This window comes from Cucumis melo, chromosome 3, assembly GCF_025177605.1.
Source record: "Cucumis melo cultivar AY chromosome 3, USDA_Cmelo_AY_1.0, whole genome shotgun sequence".
NCBI lineage: Eukaryota > Viridiplantae > Streptophyta > Magnoliopsida > Cucurbitales > Cucurbitaceae > Cucumis > Cucumis melo.
Window position 1 is genome coordinate 23,160,499 of NC_066859.1, and position 18,312 is coordinate 23,178,810.

The window sequence follows — 18,312 nt, forward strand, 5'->3', positions numbered from 1 at the left end:
TAAGATCAAGTTACCTAGGTCATCACAATTGAAATAGTCAGTTTATAGTTTACGGTGTTATAACAAAAAGTGACTATTTCGTGGTTCCAGTCTTATGCAAACCCTTTACATAGGTTGCCCCCACTCCTATGTCTCTACATGAACGATTCATGATTACATCGTTTGTACTAACTACGGAGCGGGCTGCATCCATAGTGTTTACCCAGAATAAGGCGCCCAACCTTATTCATACACTATAGACTATTTGGCTATTAACTTGAACTTTATGTAGAGATAAACATGGATTAAGTTGCAACTTCCTAAACTTTTTTAATAATATACAACTCATACATTTCTAAAGGCAGCACAACAACTAATGAAAACATCTTTAAATGTTTCCTTTACCACAACCCCCTCCAAATCATAAAGTAACACATACTCAACAAATTCTAGTTCAAGAAACACAAATATACTTAAAGAAGCTTGAAACTCAATGACTTGGATGAACTTGGCTTCAAATACAAAGTTGGATTCCACAACCTAAACCAAAATACAAAAATGTCAAATTAAAATGGGTTCACATAGCAACATTTTATCAAATAGCTCTAAGCAATACATATACAGTTGCGAAAATTAAACCTCAATAACACATAAGCATGTCCTGTGCCACTCACATTTAACTTGAATATGCAATATTTGTTCTTGCCAATCAAGAATAATAAATCAAATTTTTAATCTCTCTATCTAAATTGTTCCACTCTAGAACAATCTACAAACATCATAAGGATTAACGAGATGGGTAACTTTTAATTCCTCATCACAGACTAAATGCTTAAGGTACAAGTCTATGAGCAGTGGTATAACAAGAAGCATCTCAATTTTAAAACACCATCTAGAAATGCAATCCATACCTTGAAAATTAAATAGGGTAAAAGATAATTAAAGCAAGCCAGTATTCGAATTGGAAGATAGAGTTCTCCTATCCTAACCAACATCATTTTCATTCGTCGGTGTTATGAAAAATCCATGCAAGAAGGATGAATTAATAGAGCCATTGCTATGCTATATTTGTGCAAAGACAACCATCCATTGACAGTCAAATATATTGAAAGAGGCTCAATTCGTATAAATATGAGTTAGGTTGTCTTTATAATTACAAAAAAAAAAAAAAAGGAATGAAAGAAAATATCATGTAGAAGCAAAAAGACTAACCAAGTCCCAAAAGCAAAAACATCCCTATAAGTTATGATCACGGGATAATAACCAACCAGAACGAGCCAATGTTACAATCAAATGGGGAAAGCCTAAATTCATATATAAGAGACACGAAGAATTACAATCAAATGGGGAAAGCTGTGGAAAATCTTTCAACACAAATTAATTTAACTTGTTGGGCTAATTCACTCTTTATTTCACTATAATAATGATCATAAGAATACAAATTACAAAATTAATCACTAGACAAGAATGAATTAAAATGAACAGCATAAAGAGGTGATAGCAGATGGTGACTATTAAATATTTGTTAACCTTTTCTTTAATACAACGGTCGTGAACAGAGAGACAAAACTTGTTGTTCTCCACCTTAGCTCTTGAAGTTGATTTGGTTTTTGTTATTGTTATTGTTATTTATTGTTATTGTTATTTATTGTTATTGTTATTGTTATTGTTATTGTTATTAAATAGTCTGTATTAAATAAAGAACTGGATGATATAAAACATTAACCAAACATTCTTCCCCAAACAAAAAGAAGACAATAGAGATAATCCAACACCATTGACATCCCAAATGTTTGTATAACCCTAAGAACTGATTCCCAAATGGCAAGAATTAAACCAAAAGTTCAAGAAAGAAATCAATCATTTTTAAACAAAGGGTCGGCAATTGAAACATTAAGGTTCCAACCAACACCTTGTTTGTCTCAATTACAAAAGTTACGGACTATTACTCATTATGACATTAAAATAAAGTCGTTTCTCCAACTTCAAATCAAACTAGTTATGAAAGTTGAAGAAAAATCTAAAAATCTTATCAAGTATCTTCAACTAACTATCCAAAGTGGATTTGAGCCATAATAGAAAAAAGAGCAGATCATCCAACATACTGGGAACTTTAGAAGCAAGGTAGAGAATGACCACAGTAAACTTTTGTCACTGTAAAATAAACTTGAAAACCAATTCTAATGGTTCTAATTAAAAAAGAAATGATACGTGAACAGATCTGACAAACTAACCTTTCTCCGTGGACATGATTTTGATGAAATTTGAATTTCGTTTTCAACTTATCATGATATCAATAATTAGATGAACAGAACAAGTTAGCATAGGGGCAGCAGAAGTAGTTCTGGTGTAGATTTAGAAGATAAATAACTCCCATACCTCTTCAAACTTCTAAAAATTTTGAGTATCTAATTCATCCTTGACCTCAGGAATAAACGCAAGTTTCATTTGATACAACTTATGCCACTCAATGCCCTTGAATAATGATAAGATTTAATTGTCCATCTATTTTAGGAACTCAATATGTTAATAATGATAAGAAATTAGAACAGAACACAACACACAACACCTTTATTTCACCTTTAGAGAGAAACATAAATCCAATCCCTAAACAATTCAAAGATAACCCTAAAAACCATTAGATTTCATGTTGCACGTAAATATCAACTACAATTAAGCAAACAAAAAACCCCAAATGCAAAAACCAATTACAAATAAGAACAAGCCTCTCAAATTAGATTCTTCAATGATGGATTCCAATTAGGGTCTCTGAAATACAACCCTTATTTCAGTTCGAACGACCGACCAATTTTTGTTATTGGTTAGAGTTACAATATTTTCTAAGTCCCCCAACTATATGAGCATCATCATTTGTTAAAACGATTCAATAAAAAAAATAAGAGAAACATATTTTCTAACTCATCAGGATCTTATATTTGAAGTGGTTGTTTCATAGAAACTATTTGTATTTGAAACATACCTGTTGCACCCAGTGGCATTAATCACATCCCCCATCTTCATCAAGTAAAAAGAGTCTACATGCATCATATAATTTTACGACAACAAAAATAAAAAAAGAAATAATGAGTGATATAAACATTTCAAAGTGTCTGCCTATATGCATCTTCGAGAACCGACACTCATTCTTTCTCCCATCCGTTCCTGCAACTTTCTTTCTTGATTTTATTTCTTAAGTTTTCTATTAAAAATCACAAGTTCTATTCTGTTCAATAATTGTATCAACTCCTTCACTATGAATATCTAATCACCTCCTTCCCATCAGTCCTCAATTTCATCTCCAACGCCTCAACATTAACCAATCTCATCAACCTCTTTGCTTCCCCAAACGAAATCGCCTCTCCCCCAATTCCATTACTAGATTCTTCATTCACAGACCTAATACCAGGGCCACCACCACTCTCACTTTTATCCACATCACGACGAACTCCAGTAAAATTCTCAGAATCCACAGACGACGAAAACAAAGCAACTCCTATACAAAACAACCTGGAGAATCGTACAGGGGGTGATGGAATGAAGGAAACTTCGACAGAAAGCCTTAAAGTTCCATAATAAACCGGAGAAGAAGACCTAGAAACCTCATTAACCAATAATCTCCTAACGAATAAACTAGTAGCAAAAGAACAACATTTCCTCCACATGATCACGTTTGTCAAGAGCTAAAAAATAAGAAACAAAAATAGAAAGCTCAAGCTTTAGCAAAACTAATTCACAAAGGTTTACTTCCATTAGTATTGAAAATAAAGTAAACAGCTTACTTGGGGGAATGGAGACATTTAGCAACTAATTATGTGGTACTAATGAGAGACTTACAGGATCTCATCTCCAACAGCTATGACCAATGCAGTGAGTGAAGGAGTGAAAGAGCGCAAGTCCAAATTCTTGAAGAAGAAGAAGAAGCACAACTGATCAGTTCATCGAATTGAGGAAGAAGGCGCAGAGATTATGTTCCAATCGGTGCTTGTGGAGAGGGAATTTGGGCTTTATGGGTTTTTTTAGATTTCCCCTCTTTCGATTTCCCCCATGTATTGATTTTCCCTTTGATCTTATAAATATTCCCTATTTTCAATTTCCCATTGTTTTTGCAGCCCAAAATTTAGGGGTTTTAATAACTTTTTTTTAAGGGCTATCCTATGAAGCAATAATAGGAGAAGTTTGTTGTAATGATATCAAAATAAACCATTTAATCTTTAGATTCCTAACAAGCACTACAAGAACATACAACATCTAGTAGCTAAAACGTCACTAGGACTGTAGCTGTATCCACATAGCTAAAACATCACTTGCAGTTCTCCCCAATTCCAACACCTCTGATATTTTGAGAGTAAAGTTTTAACACCACTAACAAGCAAAGAGGTACGAAAGAATATTCACCAAGAGTGGGTTAATGAACTTAGTAGCATGAAAAGCTCGGGCATAGTCATTTCATCGATTATTGAAATATCACATTTCCATTTTTTCCCTTTACAGCTCATATGGAACCCCCCTCCCCACCCAAAAAAATAAAAATAAAAATAAAAGACAATTCCCTTGGCCTCTTTAGTACTCATTTCTTGTTTTCTGATTCAGAATAAGTTTAAGAAATAAAACTTCTTCCTCAAAGTTATTGGAAGGAAATTTGACTCAATATGGCCTACTCTTTTAAGTAAGCATGGGACTTCCAAGGAGAGAAAACTAAATATCTTTTGGCAAACTGTCAACTAGAAATGTTCTCCAATTAACAACCCTTTGAAAGTTGTATCTGTTTCCTTTTTCTCTTTCACCTAGGCATTAAGCTGCTGGGTGTTAGTGAACTTATTGGCTTCAAAGTTAAAGTTTAAGAGAGGGAGGAGTAGAAATGGAAATGTAAGTTGTAACAACTAAGAGTTAGTATAGGCTGTAAGTATTTATAGCATGTGTGTGTGATTTTTTTGCTTTTCGAGTAAAAGAAACATTTGATTGATAATATATAGCGAGCGTGAGATTTTTGGGTAAAAGAAACATTTGATTGATACTTCATAGAAATTTGGTATAGACAAACAAATATAAAGGCAAATGAGCAACCAAACAGCAAGCTGTGCAACAATTGCACATTTCTTATACACCTTCATTCTTCTGAAAACTTTTGGATTTTTAGTAGTGATTTATTAATAGCACAGTAACAAAAATGCAGTCACCTAACTTTATGGTGTGAAGATAACAAACCTTTTTCCTAGCGCAACAAAAGATTACATGATTCTATGATTGACCCGAACAACAATGAAGTTATAGAAATAGACAATTTCTAAGGTGAAATTACTTAACAACAATCAGTTAGAGCTCATGTCTTCCTTCAATTACATCATGTAAATTCCACATGTACACTGAAAGGCATCAAACATGCTACTTTTGGTAAATGAAAAATACGGTGATTAAGATTAAGAATACAGTACGACATAGATTATGTTAGGGGTTTATACTATTTGTAGACAAAAAAATAAAAATGCAGCAAAAATACCTCAACTAAATTTCGGGGATGCAATGCAATGCCATCAAAGCTTTTATCAACTTTGAACCAATCTACTGCTATGAGCTTGAGAAGAGGATCTCCTTAAACCGACCACATGAACCAATCTACAGCGAAAGATAACATATAGTTTCACTTGATCATATAACATTCTATAGCAATTCACAAGTTTTGCCTGAAACCGCCCACATGTAAAATTCATAGATAAACACATGCATTATCTATCCTAAGTGAACCATTTGCATTTGAAACCCAATTCAAACTCTCAATAATCTAGCCCAGAGAAACTTAAAATATAACATAAAGTTTCACTTGATCATACAACATTTCATAGCAATTCAAGATTCAGGCCTCTATGTATAATCAACAATTTGGCAATTATTGTTGAGCGTCAAACTAACAAGTAAAAACAACAAAATGTAGGATTCATAAGTTCATCACCTAAAACTGAAACCTAAACTATTATTACCTCTGTCTTTGGACTTTAGGCTCAGATACTTGATGGGTAAAGAATATTCCTCGATGTACAAAAGATCTCATCGAGCTGGGATTATCAAACATCATCAAAGCAGAAAGACCAGCCATCAAAACCAATTAATTAGTGAAAAAAGAGAAAAAAAGGCATTACTAAACTGCTGCCGATTTAAAATAGATTTGAAAAGCGTAATGTAGAGAGAAGTGGAAAACAATGTAAAAGAAAATCTAAAACTGGACTTTATGCTCAGATATTTAATGGGTAAAGACTATTCCCTAACCTACAAAAGGTCTCATCGAGCTGGGATTACCAAACATTCTTAAAGCATAAAGAAAATCCATCAAAACGAATTAGTTAGAGAAAAAGGAAAAGAAAAATTAGGCATTTATAAGTTGCTACTAATTTAAAACGAATTTGGCAAGGAAAATGCAGGGAGAAGTGGAAAACAATCCCAAAAAGACTCAAAATCTGGACTTTAGGCTAAGATATTTTATGGGCAAAGACTATTCCCCGATCTACAAAAGGTCTCATTGGACACAAACACAGAGAGAAGTGAAAAACACTAGCAAAGTAATTTGCAAGTTGCACATAGTAATTATAGAAGTAGATTGGTGTTAAGTTCCAATAAAAGCTTAAAACAAAAACCACACAAAAAGCGTTCAAAACAGTTTATCAAAGAAAAAAAAATATTAATACAACACATAGTTGGATGAATGCATTAGAATTGTTTTGCAATTAATACAACACACAGGAGATGCAACAACTTACATACTCTCTTTCTCCATGGTGTTCGAAGCACTTTATGAGCAACCAATTTGCAATTAACGTCAGAAATCCACAAATCCAAAGAGTGATATTGTTCCAATACAAAATAACAAAGTGGTCAAGAATCAAGGAGTCATATAACTAAGTCTCAGCCATACCTAGGCAAGAACTTAGAATCTTTGACTTAATTAAAGTCTCAAGTTTCAATATTTAGGAGAGCTTAATACAAAAAACTCTTGATGTTGTGGTCAAACTTTGTGATGGGTGCAGGTGTCTCGAGGAGCTTGGAATCAATTACTAAACACTACTCACCATCACTTCATTTATAATCTATTAAGATAGAGTAGCAAACAAGCCTGCTCCTGTGACCAAGCGATCTCCAAGAGGATACTAACATTGACAAAAATATAGACTAGTCATTTCATCAACTTGATGGGGAGAAAGAAGAAACGTTCCTACTAGACTTTATGGATGAATTTTACAAATCTCCCACCAAGGTTCAGAGATGAGTTTCAATTAAAAAAAAAAGGATACTTCACCTGAAAGATTCTCTAAATAACCTAATAGAACAACCTAATGTTTTCTTTGGCAAATACCAAATTCATTCTTCATCTGGATTACAATGAACTGGAGAAGATCATGTCATGCTCCTCAAACATGGATCAGAAAGCTAGACTTTTAATTTGTAAAGAATTTCTCGTATCCTTTTTACAATCTACGTTGACTGGATATTAATATTCATAAAATGAGAAGGCATCCTTCACTTTTACTGCATAAGAGGAAACTATTTTACATCAAATTGAAACAATATGTCAGGGAAAGATACAACAATAGAAGCAGAGCAAACTTGTTTTTATGCAAAAAAAAAGAAAAGAAAAGAAAGAAAAACAGCGACGAGAAAAAGACAGTTATCAGTATACAACTAATGGAAAAATGGGAAAAAGGAAATACCTAGCTTTGGCCAAGGAAAAATAGAAAAAAACAACTATAGCAACAACCAACCTAATCAATTAACCTACAAATAACAACCACTTCGATTAAGATGTTAAAACACACCATTTTCCATGAAAACAAATATACATACCTCAAAGAATCATCCTTGTCTCTAGCTTTCGATTTCTTCTTACCAACTGACTCTACAAGATGAAGTATAAGAAGAAAAGGGTAACTAACATTTTGTTAGAAGAAAATGACTTGTTCGATGGTGTTGGCAAGCATAATGGCAGTCAAAGAAGAACTGTTCGACGACGACAAGGTACGGACTGGGCATGAGCGACGATGGTGGTGGGTTCCACGACGATTGGGCACGAGAGATTACTTCTAGCAGTGGTGGCAATGGCAGCTGTGAGGAGTCTCGACAAGCATTTTGAGCAACATAGATGATATATTCATTGGCACTTTCTAGATAGAATAATTTACCTTCTTGGGGATAAGTCTGAATATATCCTCAAGCTACCATCCCCAGATCGACGATCAGATGGAGCAATTCAATTGTATTCTCAAAGAATATTTGCATCATTTTGTGGACGCAAGACCAAAAGAATTGGGTTCAGCTACTGGATGTGACCCAATTATGTTTCAATGCTCAGACGTGTTCATCAATCGAGAGAAGCCCATTTGAGATTATTTGTAGTAGGCAACTTGCACTACAAGAAAATGGCCCATTCCCGACGCCGAAAATCACGTCGGCATAAAAAACGTCGGGAATAAGGGCTTTCCCGACGCCATCAATAACGCGTCGGGAGATGCGTCGGGAAAACAATCTTTCCCGACGCACCACGAAGGCGTCGGCAACAATACGTCGGGAAAAGGGACTTTTCCCGACGCCGTGCACAGTGCGTCGGGAGAGGCGTCGGGAATAGGGGTTTTTCCCGACGCCACGTAAAACGTCGGGAAAAGGGGTTTAATGAGCGTCGGGAATTCCCCTTTTCCCGACGCATTTTGGGGGATTTCCCGACGCCTCGTGACTGCGTCGGGAAATCCCCTTTAAATTCATTTCGGTTCTGTGAATACAGAACCGAAGCCGAGAGGAGAGGAGAAAAAGAAAGGAGAAGAAGAAGAAGTCGCCTTGCCGCCGTTGTTTCCTTTTGTTCCGCCGCCGTCCGTCGCCGACCGCCCTCGCCGTTGTTCCTCGTCGCCGTCTGCCACGTTAGGTAAGTGAAATATGTAAATTTATTTGATTTAAGTTTATGTTTTAGGGTTTTTTTTGATAAAAATTAGTTTAGGGTTATTTTTTATGAAAATTAGTTTAGGATTTTCTTTTGGAATAGATTTTTGTTTGTTAAATGTATTTTTGTATAGAGTGTGTGTAATTTGTAGTTGAATTGAAATTTGAAATTTGAATGGTTTAGGATTTTTGTTTTAGAAAATTGAATAAAATTGAATGGGGGTTGAATTGGGGGAGAGGTTTATTGTTAAATTGAAAATTGAATTGGGAGGGGGGTTTATATTTGAATTGAAAATTGAAAATTGAAAATTGAAATTGGGGGGGGGGGGAGGGGAATTTAGTTGAATGGAAAATTGAAATTGGAGAGGGGGGGGGGAGTGGAGTTAATAGTTAAATTTAAAATTGAATTAGAGGGAGGGGGTTTAAGTTAAATTGAAAATTGAGATTGGGGGGGGGGGGGGGGAGGGGAATTTATAGTTGAATGGAAAATTGAAATTGGAGAGGGGGGGGGGGAGTGGAGTTAATAGTTAAATTTAAAATTGAATTGGAGGGAGGGGGTTTAAGTTAAATTGAAAATTGAGATTGGGGGGGGGGGGGGAGGGGAATTTATAGTTGAATGAAAAATTGAAATTTGAAGGGGGGGGGGGGGGAGTTAATAGTTAAATTGAATTGGGAATGTAATATGTGTGTTAAGATTTGTTTTTGCTATCCTGCAGTTATGGTAGCATTTTTTGTTTTGAATTTGTTTATGTTTGGGATGGCTATCCTGCAGTTATGGTAGCCTTTTTTGTTTTGAATTTGTTTATGTTTGGGATGGCTATCCTGCAGTTATGGTAGCCTTTTTTGTTTTGAATTTGTTTATGTTTGGGATGGCTATCCTGCAGTTATGGTAGCCTTTTTTGTTTTGAATTTGCTGGTATCAAGGGGTGGTAGTTAGGATAGCTTGAAGTATTTTGTTGTTAATAATTAGGTTGTGTTGGCTATCCTGCAGTTATGGTAGCCTTTGTAGTTTGGAGGGGTTTGCGTGCGAAAGACATTTCCCGTCCGCTGTCTTAAGTGGACGGACGTTGGGAGAGAATACATTGAGGTCGTCAAGGGCGACCTCCAGGTAATTAAATGCACTACACATTTATATATGATTTCATTTGAAACATATCTAACTTTAACCAATCTAATGTGTTATGTTTGTAATGTGCAGCGATTCTTTGTGCTTGATTTCAACGATCAAGCAATGAACAGGTTTGTTGAGCATCAGATGCTCACGACCTTTAAAGAGTTCCGGGCCGACTGTCATAAACATTTCAAAAAGTACAGCGACCCGGAGGAGGCTCGTGCCAACCCACCAAACGCATTGGTTGGACGTGATGAGGATTGGCACTTCCTCTGCGACCATTATATCAGCCGTGCATTCCAGGTATTTGTCATGATTAATTATGATAACAAGTTTTTATATGTATAAGAAATAAACAATATAATTGTTTTAATGCAGGAGCAATCACGGACAAACAAGGCTGCTCGACAGAAGCAGCCTTACAATCATAGTAGCGGGTCGAAGTCGTTTCTACAACGACAGTATGAGCTCGCTGAAAGAAGAGGGCAGCCGGTCGATCGTGTGGAATTGTTCCGGGAAACACACGTTCGAGCTGGGACATTCGTGTCGCAGGCCGCCGAGGATGCGCATGTAAGTTATACCCTCACATTCTTGCTTCTTTGACCTAGGAAGAGCAAAGAAGCGGCTTTCATCGACTGAATCAAGAACAGTAGGAATCTCACGATAATAGGCAGGGGCCTAGGTTCTTGCTTGGAGAATGCTATCTTTTCTTTTCTCTTTACCGCTTTATTCATCCCGATTTCAAAGATCAATTGTACGCATGAACCTCTCAGGTCACTAGGGTAACTAACTGAAGCAGCACGAGGCCCTCTTTAACCCCCCTTAAGTTGAGGATGCGAGTTACCCATGCGAGACCAAAAGACCATTACACCTGTTCTAGAGTTCCTCCCTTCATTGTTCAAGACAAAGCCTTTATTCATTGAGCTTGATGACTTTTCATACCTTTTATCTTATTATCAAGTTAATGGAATAAGAAAGTTCAAGCCTAGTGGAAGGATCATATTCTATTTTTATGCCAACAACATTTAGTGGAATAAATCAACAAGTTTGAGTTCCATGAACGAGTCCTCCAGACGGAAAGGAAAGCCTATCCTCCTCCTAGGGCTCCGCTCCTTCTACGTCTTCCTTGAACTTCAAACCCTTAAACTTCTCTTCTTTTTCTTCCTTTAAATCTAATGGTTCTGACTTGCACTCCTGTCTCAACCCTTGTTTATTGATTCCGGTTCATATGGATTTCTGACTCGTCCTACATATCGCAGGTTAGTGGAATTTCATGAGTCCTCCGGATAGGTTAGGAGTCTTGACCCGTCAGAAGGACTTGTTTATATCCATATTCATCTAATTTTCTTCGCAAACCTTGTTCATTGACTCCTTAGTCGAGATGCTTCGCACCTTTCAGTCTCGCCTTTATCATCTTTTTTCTTCCTTATTAGAGAAGTGGCTGCTGTCGCTGTGGTTGAAACCCTTGTTTCAGTATATTGAGTTCTTGTCTCCTCCTCGATGGGTGGCTATTGAAACCAGCTATTAGAAAAAAAATAGTTCATTATAGAAGAAGATATTCCCGCTGCATGGGATCCGCGCCTCGGGGAAGTGACCATACACTTTACCATAAAGAAGGGTATTAGAAAGAAAGTTAGAAAAGGAAGAAACTTCAGCATTACTAGTAAGCCCACTCCGCGGAGTAGTCGAGTCTTTAGATATTATGTCCGCTCCGCGGGAATCTTAGAAGGCTCCCCTCTGTCCACAAAGAAAGCCTAGGATTCAAACCTGGGAAAATAGTCTTTTCACTTCAAAAGAAGAAATAGAAGGCGAGACAAAGAAATGACCCAAGTAGCGGGGAAAGCCTACCTCCAAAAAGTTAAAGGAAAACGAAGAAGGCGTAGTAGGACGGAGTCAAAGAAGAAATAGAAGGCAAGACAAAGAAATGACCCAAGTAGCGGGGAAAGCCTACCTCCAAAAAGTGAAAGGAAGACGAAGAAGGTGTAGTAGGATGGAGTCTATTAAGCTACGTAGGACTAGTCCGCTCCATAAAATCAGTGAATAAGGGCCTCTGAGTCTTAGATATTATGTCCTTTCATTCTTCTTTTAAATTAAACCAGTGAGGACTGTCGAATCTCTTCCCCGCTCTGTGGGAATCTAAATAGTGGATTTTCATGGTCGTAGTTCTTCATTTTGGGAAAGATTTGAACTGGGGAATCTTTGAAATGAAATCAAGAAGGTTCATCTTCCCTCAAAACTAGCAGTCTCTCACAACTTCTTACGCAACAGAGGCTTTTTCCCTAGCAGCCGATGTAGAATAAACAAGGTTCAAAGAATATTGACAAAGAATATTGAGAGATCTCGCTCTTTTCCGATCTTCCCTGTATCGTAACAGAAGAAAACATGAGATTATTTCTTTGTTCATGCTTGATTTACACGTGTTGAAATGTCCAATGAAAAGGATCATGAAACTGAGACTTCCGCCTATTCTCATGCTGCAGCTTCTTGTAGTGGATCTTGCTGCTGAAGACCGCTATGTGGGATAGTCTATTGGGAATATTTGTGAATATACTCTATTCTAATGGCTTTCCGACACTGGAAAGAGACTGATGACTCGGAAGAAATGGCACAAGATAGCAACTCCTCAATGGAAGAACATAGCTCCGATCGAGACTACTATCCGGTATCGCTTCCTCCTTAGCTTCAGAAAAGAGCTAAAGACCTCCTTATTTATTCTTATAGAGCAGTCGCTTCGCTTCGCATCTTAAGATCTATATCAGTCTATTCTTTCGGAAGACAAGTCCTACGAGTCTGAAGAAGATTTATCTTTCAGGACATTCCTTGATTTAAGGACCTTCCGGTCATAACGATGACAAAAGATTATCCAAAACAAATGTATCGCTTCGCATCTTAATATTTGACATAGTATTTACAATATTCTTTGCATGCATTTGTTTTTTCATGTCTTTCTAAAACATTAATACCTTTCTTGATTTGAAAAGGTAGGGACTCATATTCCATATCCTTACCGCCTCGTGGGTCCTACGAGATAAATCTTCTACGGCTTCGCTTCGCGCCTCAGCCGATTTCTCTTCTTATGCTTCAGCCAATACATCCGACCCGAAGTGAAATACGGGGGTTTACATGCTCCCTGGGAAGGATGTCAAAAAGTAGGGGCTAAAGATTCAAGTTCGAAAGGCCCCGAATGGAGTAAGTAAATAGAGGTTCAAAGAATATTGACCTCGCCTCCGCACCATACCTTTGTTTTGGATAGTCTTGATAAATCATTCATACTCCATGGGCCAGCCCGCCAGACCTTTTTCCTCTTCCCTCTCCTTAACAGTCAACTCAATTATTGGTCTCGCTATTTCTTCATCTAAAGAATAGACTGAATCTAGCCCATAGTTCTTTCTTTTTGTTAGACACCCTGAGTTATGAATTCACTTACCTAATCAGATAAAGATTTGAGAACCTCTGGGCGAGCATATTGAAACACCTCTTCTTCCGAAAGAGATTCTGTAAGCTCATTCTTTGTCTGGGTGGACTACCGACCTTAGCGCCGACCCAAGGTTGATCTTCGGAAAGGGATAATGAAACTTGAACTACTTCTCTCTCGTACTGGCCACTAAGGCCCGACTATCTGATTTGCACTCTTTCTATAACTGGTAGTTATACCGTACTCACTCCTAACCCTACCGACCTGACTTCAGATTCATGATACTGAGAGCCCGACCGCTGCCTATTTTAGTTAGGGCTTCTGACCTTTTCCATTCCAGGGTAAGCTCCTTCTATCCTCGTATTCTCTCTCTCGCTCTTCCACTCTATCTATCGCTCAAGCTGAAGATTGTCCTTCCCCTTTCTGACTTCCAGGTCACATCTTTGCTAAAGCATATTATCATACCTGACCTCCTCTTTCATCTATCTATATATAAGCAATCGACCATCAGATCACTAAGAAAGCTACTTCTTCTTCCTCAACATAACTTCTTGGGATATCTCCTTCTATATGGGTGTGCTTGAGAATGAATTTGATGATCTAAGATCAGACCTCCATCCTCTCTCTTTGGATGCTTAACCTGTCGATGCCTCTTTAAAAACTTCACCTTGTATGGAAGCTAGAAGTCGGAGCCGTCCGGGGTCCTGGTGGAAGTTTAGTTGTCGAGTTAGTCGCTTATCTTTGAAAGTGAGAAATCTTCGCTTGGTATTAATGACGACGAAAGACTCTAAAAAACAAATGTATGGGTCCGAAGGACTGATTTATGGAATATGAACTTCTGGTAAGGCACAGATACTCTTTTTGAATTACCTTTGATCAGAGCTTCAACTTCTTCTGAAAAGTCGTCTACTACTTTGTTTTCCTGCTACTGAAAGAAGAGACACAACAACGGCTCCTAACCCGTGAAGCTTCTGAATTCAGTCGATCGTCAACTCGGATACGCCTTCTGACTTAAGATTAAAGGACTCTTGTCTCTCGGGGTCAGCCTTTGTTCTCCTAATTCAGGGGATAGATATTCAGTCGATGTTGTCGAAGCAAGATCAATCCTTCCAGATAGGGGATGAAATATGCGAGAACAGAGGCTAGTTGTACGAGTTCAAAAAATGCAAACCGTCAGAGGCCTTTTTCCGTCTTTTTGGCTAATAAATGGAGTTCAATAGTGGTTTTAGATACTTGATTATTATCAATGAGAAAAGATGAACAAATCAAATACAACCCCTTTTGACTTTACGAGAAAACTTCAAAGGCGAGATTACATTGAGGAGGAGTCAAATAAGAAGCTAGAGGCTAGGGTAAAACCTTGGAAAAGAGAGATTTGACCGAAGGAATCCTTTATGCCAACTCAATTATATGGAACTTGAGTCCTTCGTTCTTAACGATGACGAAAGATTATCCAAAACAAATGTATCGAGTATGGAGTTCTCCTTTTTGTGATTGCATTATACCGAAAGTCCATCCCATGACCAGAAGGGTGCAGACATCAAACACCTGTCAATTAACCAACCGTGAAGTCAGAGGTCCCGCTTCAGAGGCTCAAGGTTTCGGTACCAAGAGCACACGAGGAGGTAAAGGATCGACCCACTGTGGAGGTGGTTTTTGGAAGGAGTTTCAGATCACGATCTCTCTATGGAAGGCCTCTTGCCTGACTTGTTAATGAACTTCTTGGGTTGATATCGCGCCAACCCTTTATCCCGCTTTAGGCCCGATCTTGAAGATCACTTCATGAACGAGTTTGAGTGGTCCAAAGTCCGAAGGACTATCCATATTTGAACCTTCAAAGGACTCAAGACTAAAAGAAAGAGCGACGTCCTCAGTCTGCTCCCTAACTTACTAAACTGATCATACGAAGAGATTTCCCCTGATAATGAATAGTTAGTCCTTCTACCCGGTCGTGAACACCTCGTTCACTCAGTCAAGCTCCTTCTAACCTTTATAGTCAAGCTGCTTTGCATAGATCCCTTAGTACATAGTGATAGTTGTACATCGCTCTTCAACCCGATTGATACCGATCCTATTTATTCTTCTGAGTTCAGTGACTCATGAAGTGGACCGGTTTCAGATGATTCTGATGATAATGGGGCAACGGAGGTCTTTTCTTTCTACCAAAACTGAAAATGAAAGGCTCTCTTTCTTCTTTATCTCTTTTCTCTCAAGTCAATTTTAAACCTTGTATTTTTTATGAAAAAGAATAGCTCGCTCCTACCCTACTTTGCTGCAATGACGACCCATTCACCTGACTTATTTCCTCGTGAACTAGGGAAAATTTCCTAGTCCTCTTGCTTTGATTAAAGGAATAGTTTGAGCTTACCTCACTCTTATTCAGAATAAGACCTTATTCGAAATTGGGATCGTATGAACAAGACCTCTGTCTGCTTTGAGTTCTCTCTCCTCGATTCTCACTTTACCTGTCAAAATGACTGAAAGACCCGTCCGAAGGACTTCTCATTTCGATACCATAGCGCGAGCAACTTTTAAATTGGTCTAAATGGGTTGTTCTAGCTTTCCCTCTTCCCTGGATGAGGCTTATTCCTCAGACCCAATCCAATCTCTCTCCTTCTACAACTTAGTCTCACTCAATTTCATCGGTCCTGATCGCCGATGCATCCTTCCTTTGTTTTGAGCTATTAGTTGGTGTCCCTGAATGAATCAAAAAAGGTAATTCCCGCTCCGATACATTTGTTTTGGATAATCTTTCGTCATCGTTAAGAGGGCTTATAAATAAGTTGAGTTGCTTCGCACCTCCCTCTTCTCAAGTTACTTTGTCCCACGAACCCTCCCACTGGGCGGTCGAGACCTAAACAAGAGAGTTTGACCGAGAAGGTAAAGAGGTAAATTAGGCTATTTCCGGATGGAAGTTGGAACCTCAAATTGCTAGGCTCAAGAGTATGCTCGGTGCACAAGGTGCGAGGCAAGGAGCTTTCTTTAATAGTAGGGTGAACGAAGGTTCAAAGAATATTGACGAGACAGAATCCATAAAATCTGAGGCTCCGTAAGGAGTTGACCATTTTTCATGGTTTTTGCTCTAGGGTATTCTAGATAATATAATCAAAGTAGCGTAAAACAATCGTCACCTTTTGAAGGTGGATAAGTCGAGGTTAGCATACGCTTTGCACAACCTAAAAGAAGAGAGATAAAGGAGAGAAGGGATGGGATCCCACCATCAGGCTAGGGACCAAACTCCCAAGCGGACCTCACGCTCACCTACCCATAAGCAGAGGATATCAGAAGTATCAATCATAAATCAAAGGCATGAATCTCGAATCTCCCACAAGAAGGAGGAAAGGAGCTCAGCTCCTTGACCGAAAAGGAGGACTAGCCCACCCTGGGAGCTCTGGGCAGATTCAGTCTCCCTTCTTTAGAAAGGAATGCTCTTCAGGGCATGAGGATGGACCCTCCGTAGCCAAGGTGGTATCAGCACTTCTTGCTTCAGTTGCTTGAGTAGCAGAAGAACTGGCAGGTTTTTTCTAGTCTATAGAAATCTTTCATATGAGACATTTGTTTTTGCTTCAGATTGTTTTTTCTAGTCTTTCTAAAACCTTAATATTGTTTTCTCATCTAAAACATTAAGAGAGTCTTTCTAAAACCTTAAAATTTTTTTTTGATAATCTTTCATCATCATTAAGTTCATTAAGATAGGTAAGTTCCATTAATTCTTTTTCTACTATTTTAGTGAGAGACTTTTCTTTTCTTACAATAATGGATCTTTTTTTGCTGATTTTGACATGGAAACTCGAAAAAGGAAGTGTCTTGAACTATGAAAGGAGTTTCCAACCACTAATTATTTTCTTTGAAAGATTCCCATTGAACTCAGAAATTAAAGCTCAACTTATTAACTCTAATCAATAGAATGAATGAAGAATAAGAAATAGAATGAACTTGCTTTCACACTCCATCACTCCTTCTACACCGCTACATGGGCCTCGCCTTCATCCTCTTCCTAGCAGCCTCTTACTCAAGACAGATTCCTTTCTCTCGTTCTAGCCTACTCCTTCTTCCTCTATCAGTGACACAACGACTACTTACAAAGGAAAACTCCTATCCAGTCTCAACTGATCATTTCCCTTTTCTGACTCCCCTACTTTAGGGGACCTACAAATTCAGGTCTAGCTTCGACAACTGAGAAAACCCTGCCAACTGAGTCCTACTCACAGAAAGACCTGACTTTATGCTTATTAGACAACCCTTCACCAAAAAGGCTTCTTTTCATCTTCATTCATCTTTTCAAATGGACGATTAAAAGAAAGCTCCAGATGAGTTGACACTCCGCGGTTTTCCCTATTGCTGGATGGAAGTTGGAACCAGGATCAGCTATTTTTAACTCAATTTACCAGGCTCAATGAAATATGAGTTTCCTACTCTTCTCATTCTTGTTCTCTTCCTCTTTGATTTGTCTTTCTTTTCCTTGTCGGCTTTTGCACTAGATTTAGGAACCGTCTGAAATGACAAGCAAAGCATCCTTTTGTATGCTATATCCTTCTTATCTATTCTCAAATCTTCTTCCTCCTAAAGATTGAATTAGACTACTAGGGACCTGGCTACCCCGAGGAGACTTTGAGATAATAGAATAGCAGATCAGGGAGTTAGCTTGAGCAAAGAGTTTCCTTTGTTGAACCGATGCAGAGTAGGGCGCAAGAGAGGCTCATCAAGGCTCAGTAGTCCGGTCAAGAAAATGGAATTTGATTTGACCATTACCATTTTGAGCTCTATGGGATGGTCCTCTCACCCTTTCCTTTCTTTTTCTTGATCTACAACCCATGAAAAGATCTTTTCTTTTCTCATTAATAAATAAGTATAAGTTCAATTGAAAATGAAAGAGAGAAATTGGTTCTTAAGC

The 18,312-nt window shown here is 37.9% G+C and overlaps 1 protein-coding gene, 1 long non-coding RNA gene and 2 other non-coding genes across 4 annotated transcripts; 1 reads left to right on the top strand and 3 right to left on the bottom strand.

Annotated features, from left to right (window-relative positions):
- Positions 1-284: 284 nt before the first annotated feature.
- Positions 285-4,152, bottom strand: LOC103496470 (uncharacterized). The gene is made up of 2 exons (XR_539145.3): positions 3,814-4,152; positions 285-519 (listed from the first exon to the last, which is right to left on the bottom strand). It is a non-coding gene; the product is annotated as an uncharacterized LOC103496470 (long non-coding RNA).
- A 1,815-nt stretch (positions 4,153-5,967) lies between these two features.
- LOC127148744 (small nucleolar RNA snoR69Y) lies at positions 5,968-6,059 on the bottom strand. The gene has a single exon (XR_007819820.1). It is a non-coding gene; the product is annotated as a small nucleolar RNA snoR69Y (small nucleolar RNA).
- A 139-nt stretch (positions 6,060-6,198) lies between these two features.
- Positions 6,199-6,292, bottom strand: LOC127148746 (small nucleolar RNA snoR69Y). Its single transcript, XR_007819823.1, has one exon. It is a non-coding gene; the product is annotated as a small nucleolar RNA snoR69Y (small nucleolar RNA).
- A 3,620-nt stretch (positions 6,293-9,912) lies between these two features.
- Positions 9,913-10,606, top strand: LOC127148696 (uncharacterized). Its single transcript, XM_051082895.1, has 3 exons — positions 9,913-10,000; positions 10,091-10,306; positions 10,382-10,606. The coding sequence occupies exons 2-3, from the start codon at positions 10,124-10,126 to the stop codon at positions 10,604-10,606; spliced, it is 408 nt and encodes a 135-aa protein (XP_050938852.1). The 5' UTR covers positions 9,913-10,000; positions 10,091-10,123.
- Positions 10,607-18,312: the final 7,706 nt, after the last annotated feature.

Coding starts and splice junctions, on each gene's coding strand:
- LOC127148696 (XM_051082895.1), top strand. CDS start 10,124: ATGAACAGGTTTGTTGAGCATCAGATGCTCACGACCTTTAAAGAGTTC. Junction 10,307..10,381: donor ATATCAGCCGTGCATTCCAG/GTATTTGTCATG, acceptor GTTTTAATGCAG/GAGCAATCACGGACAAACAA.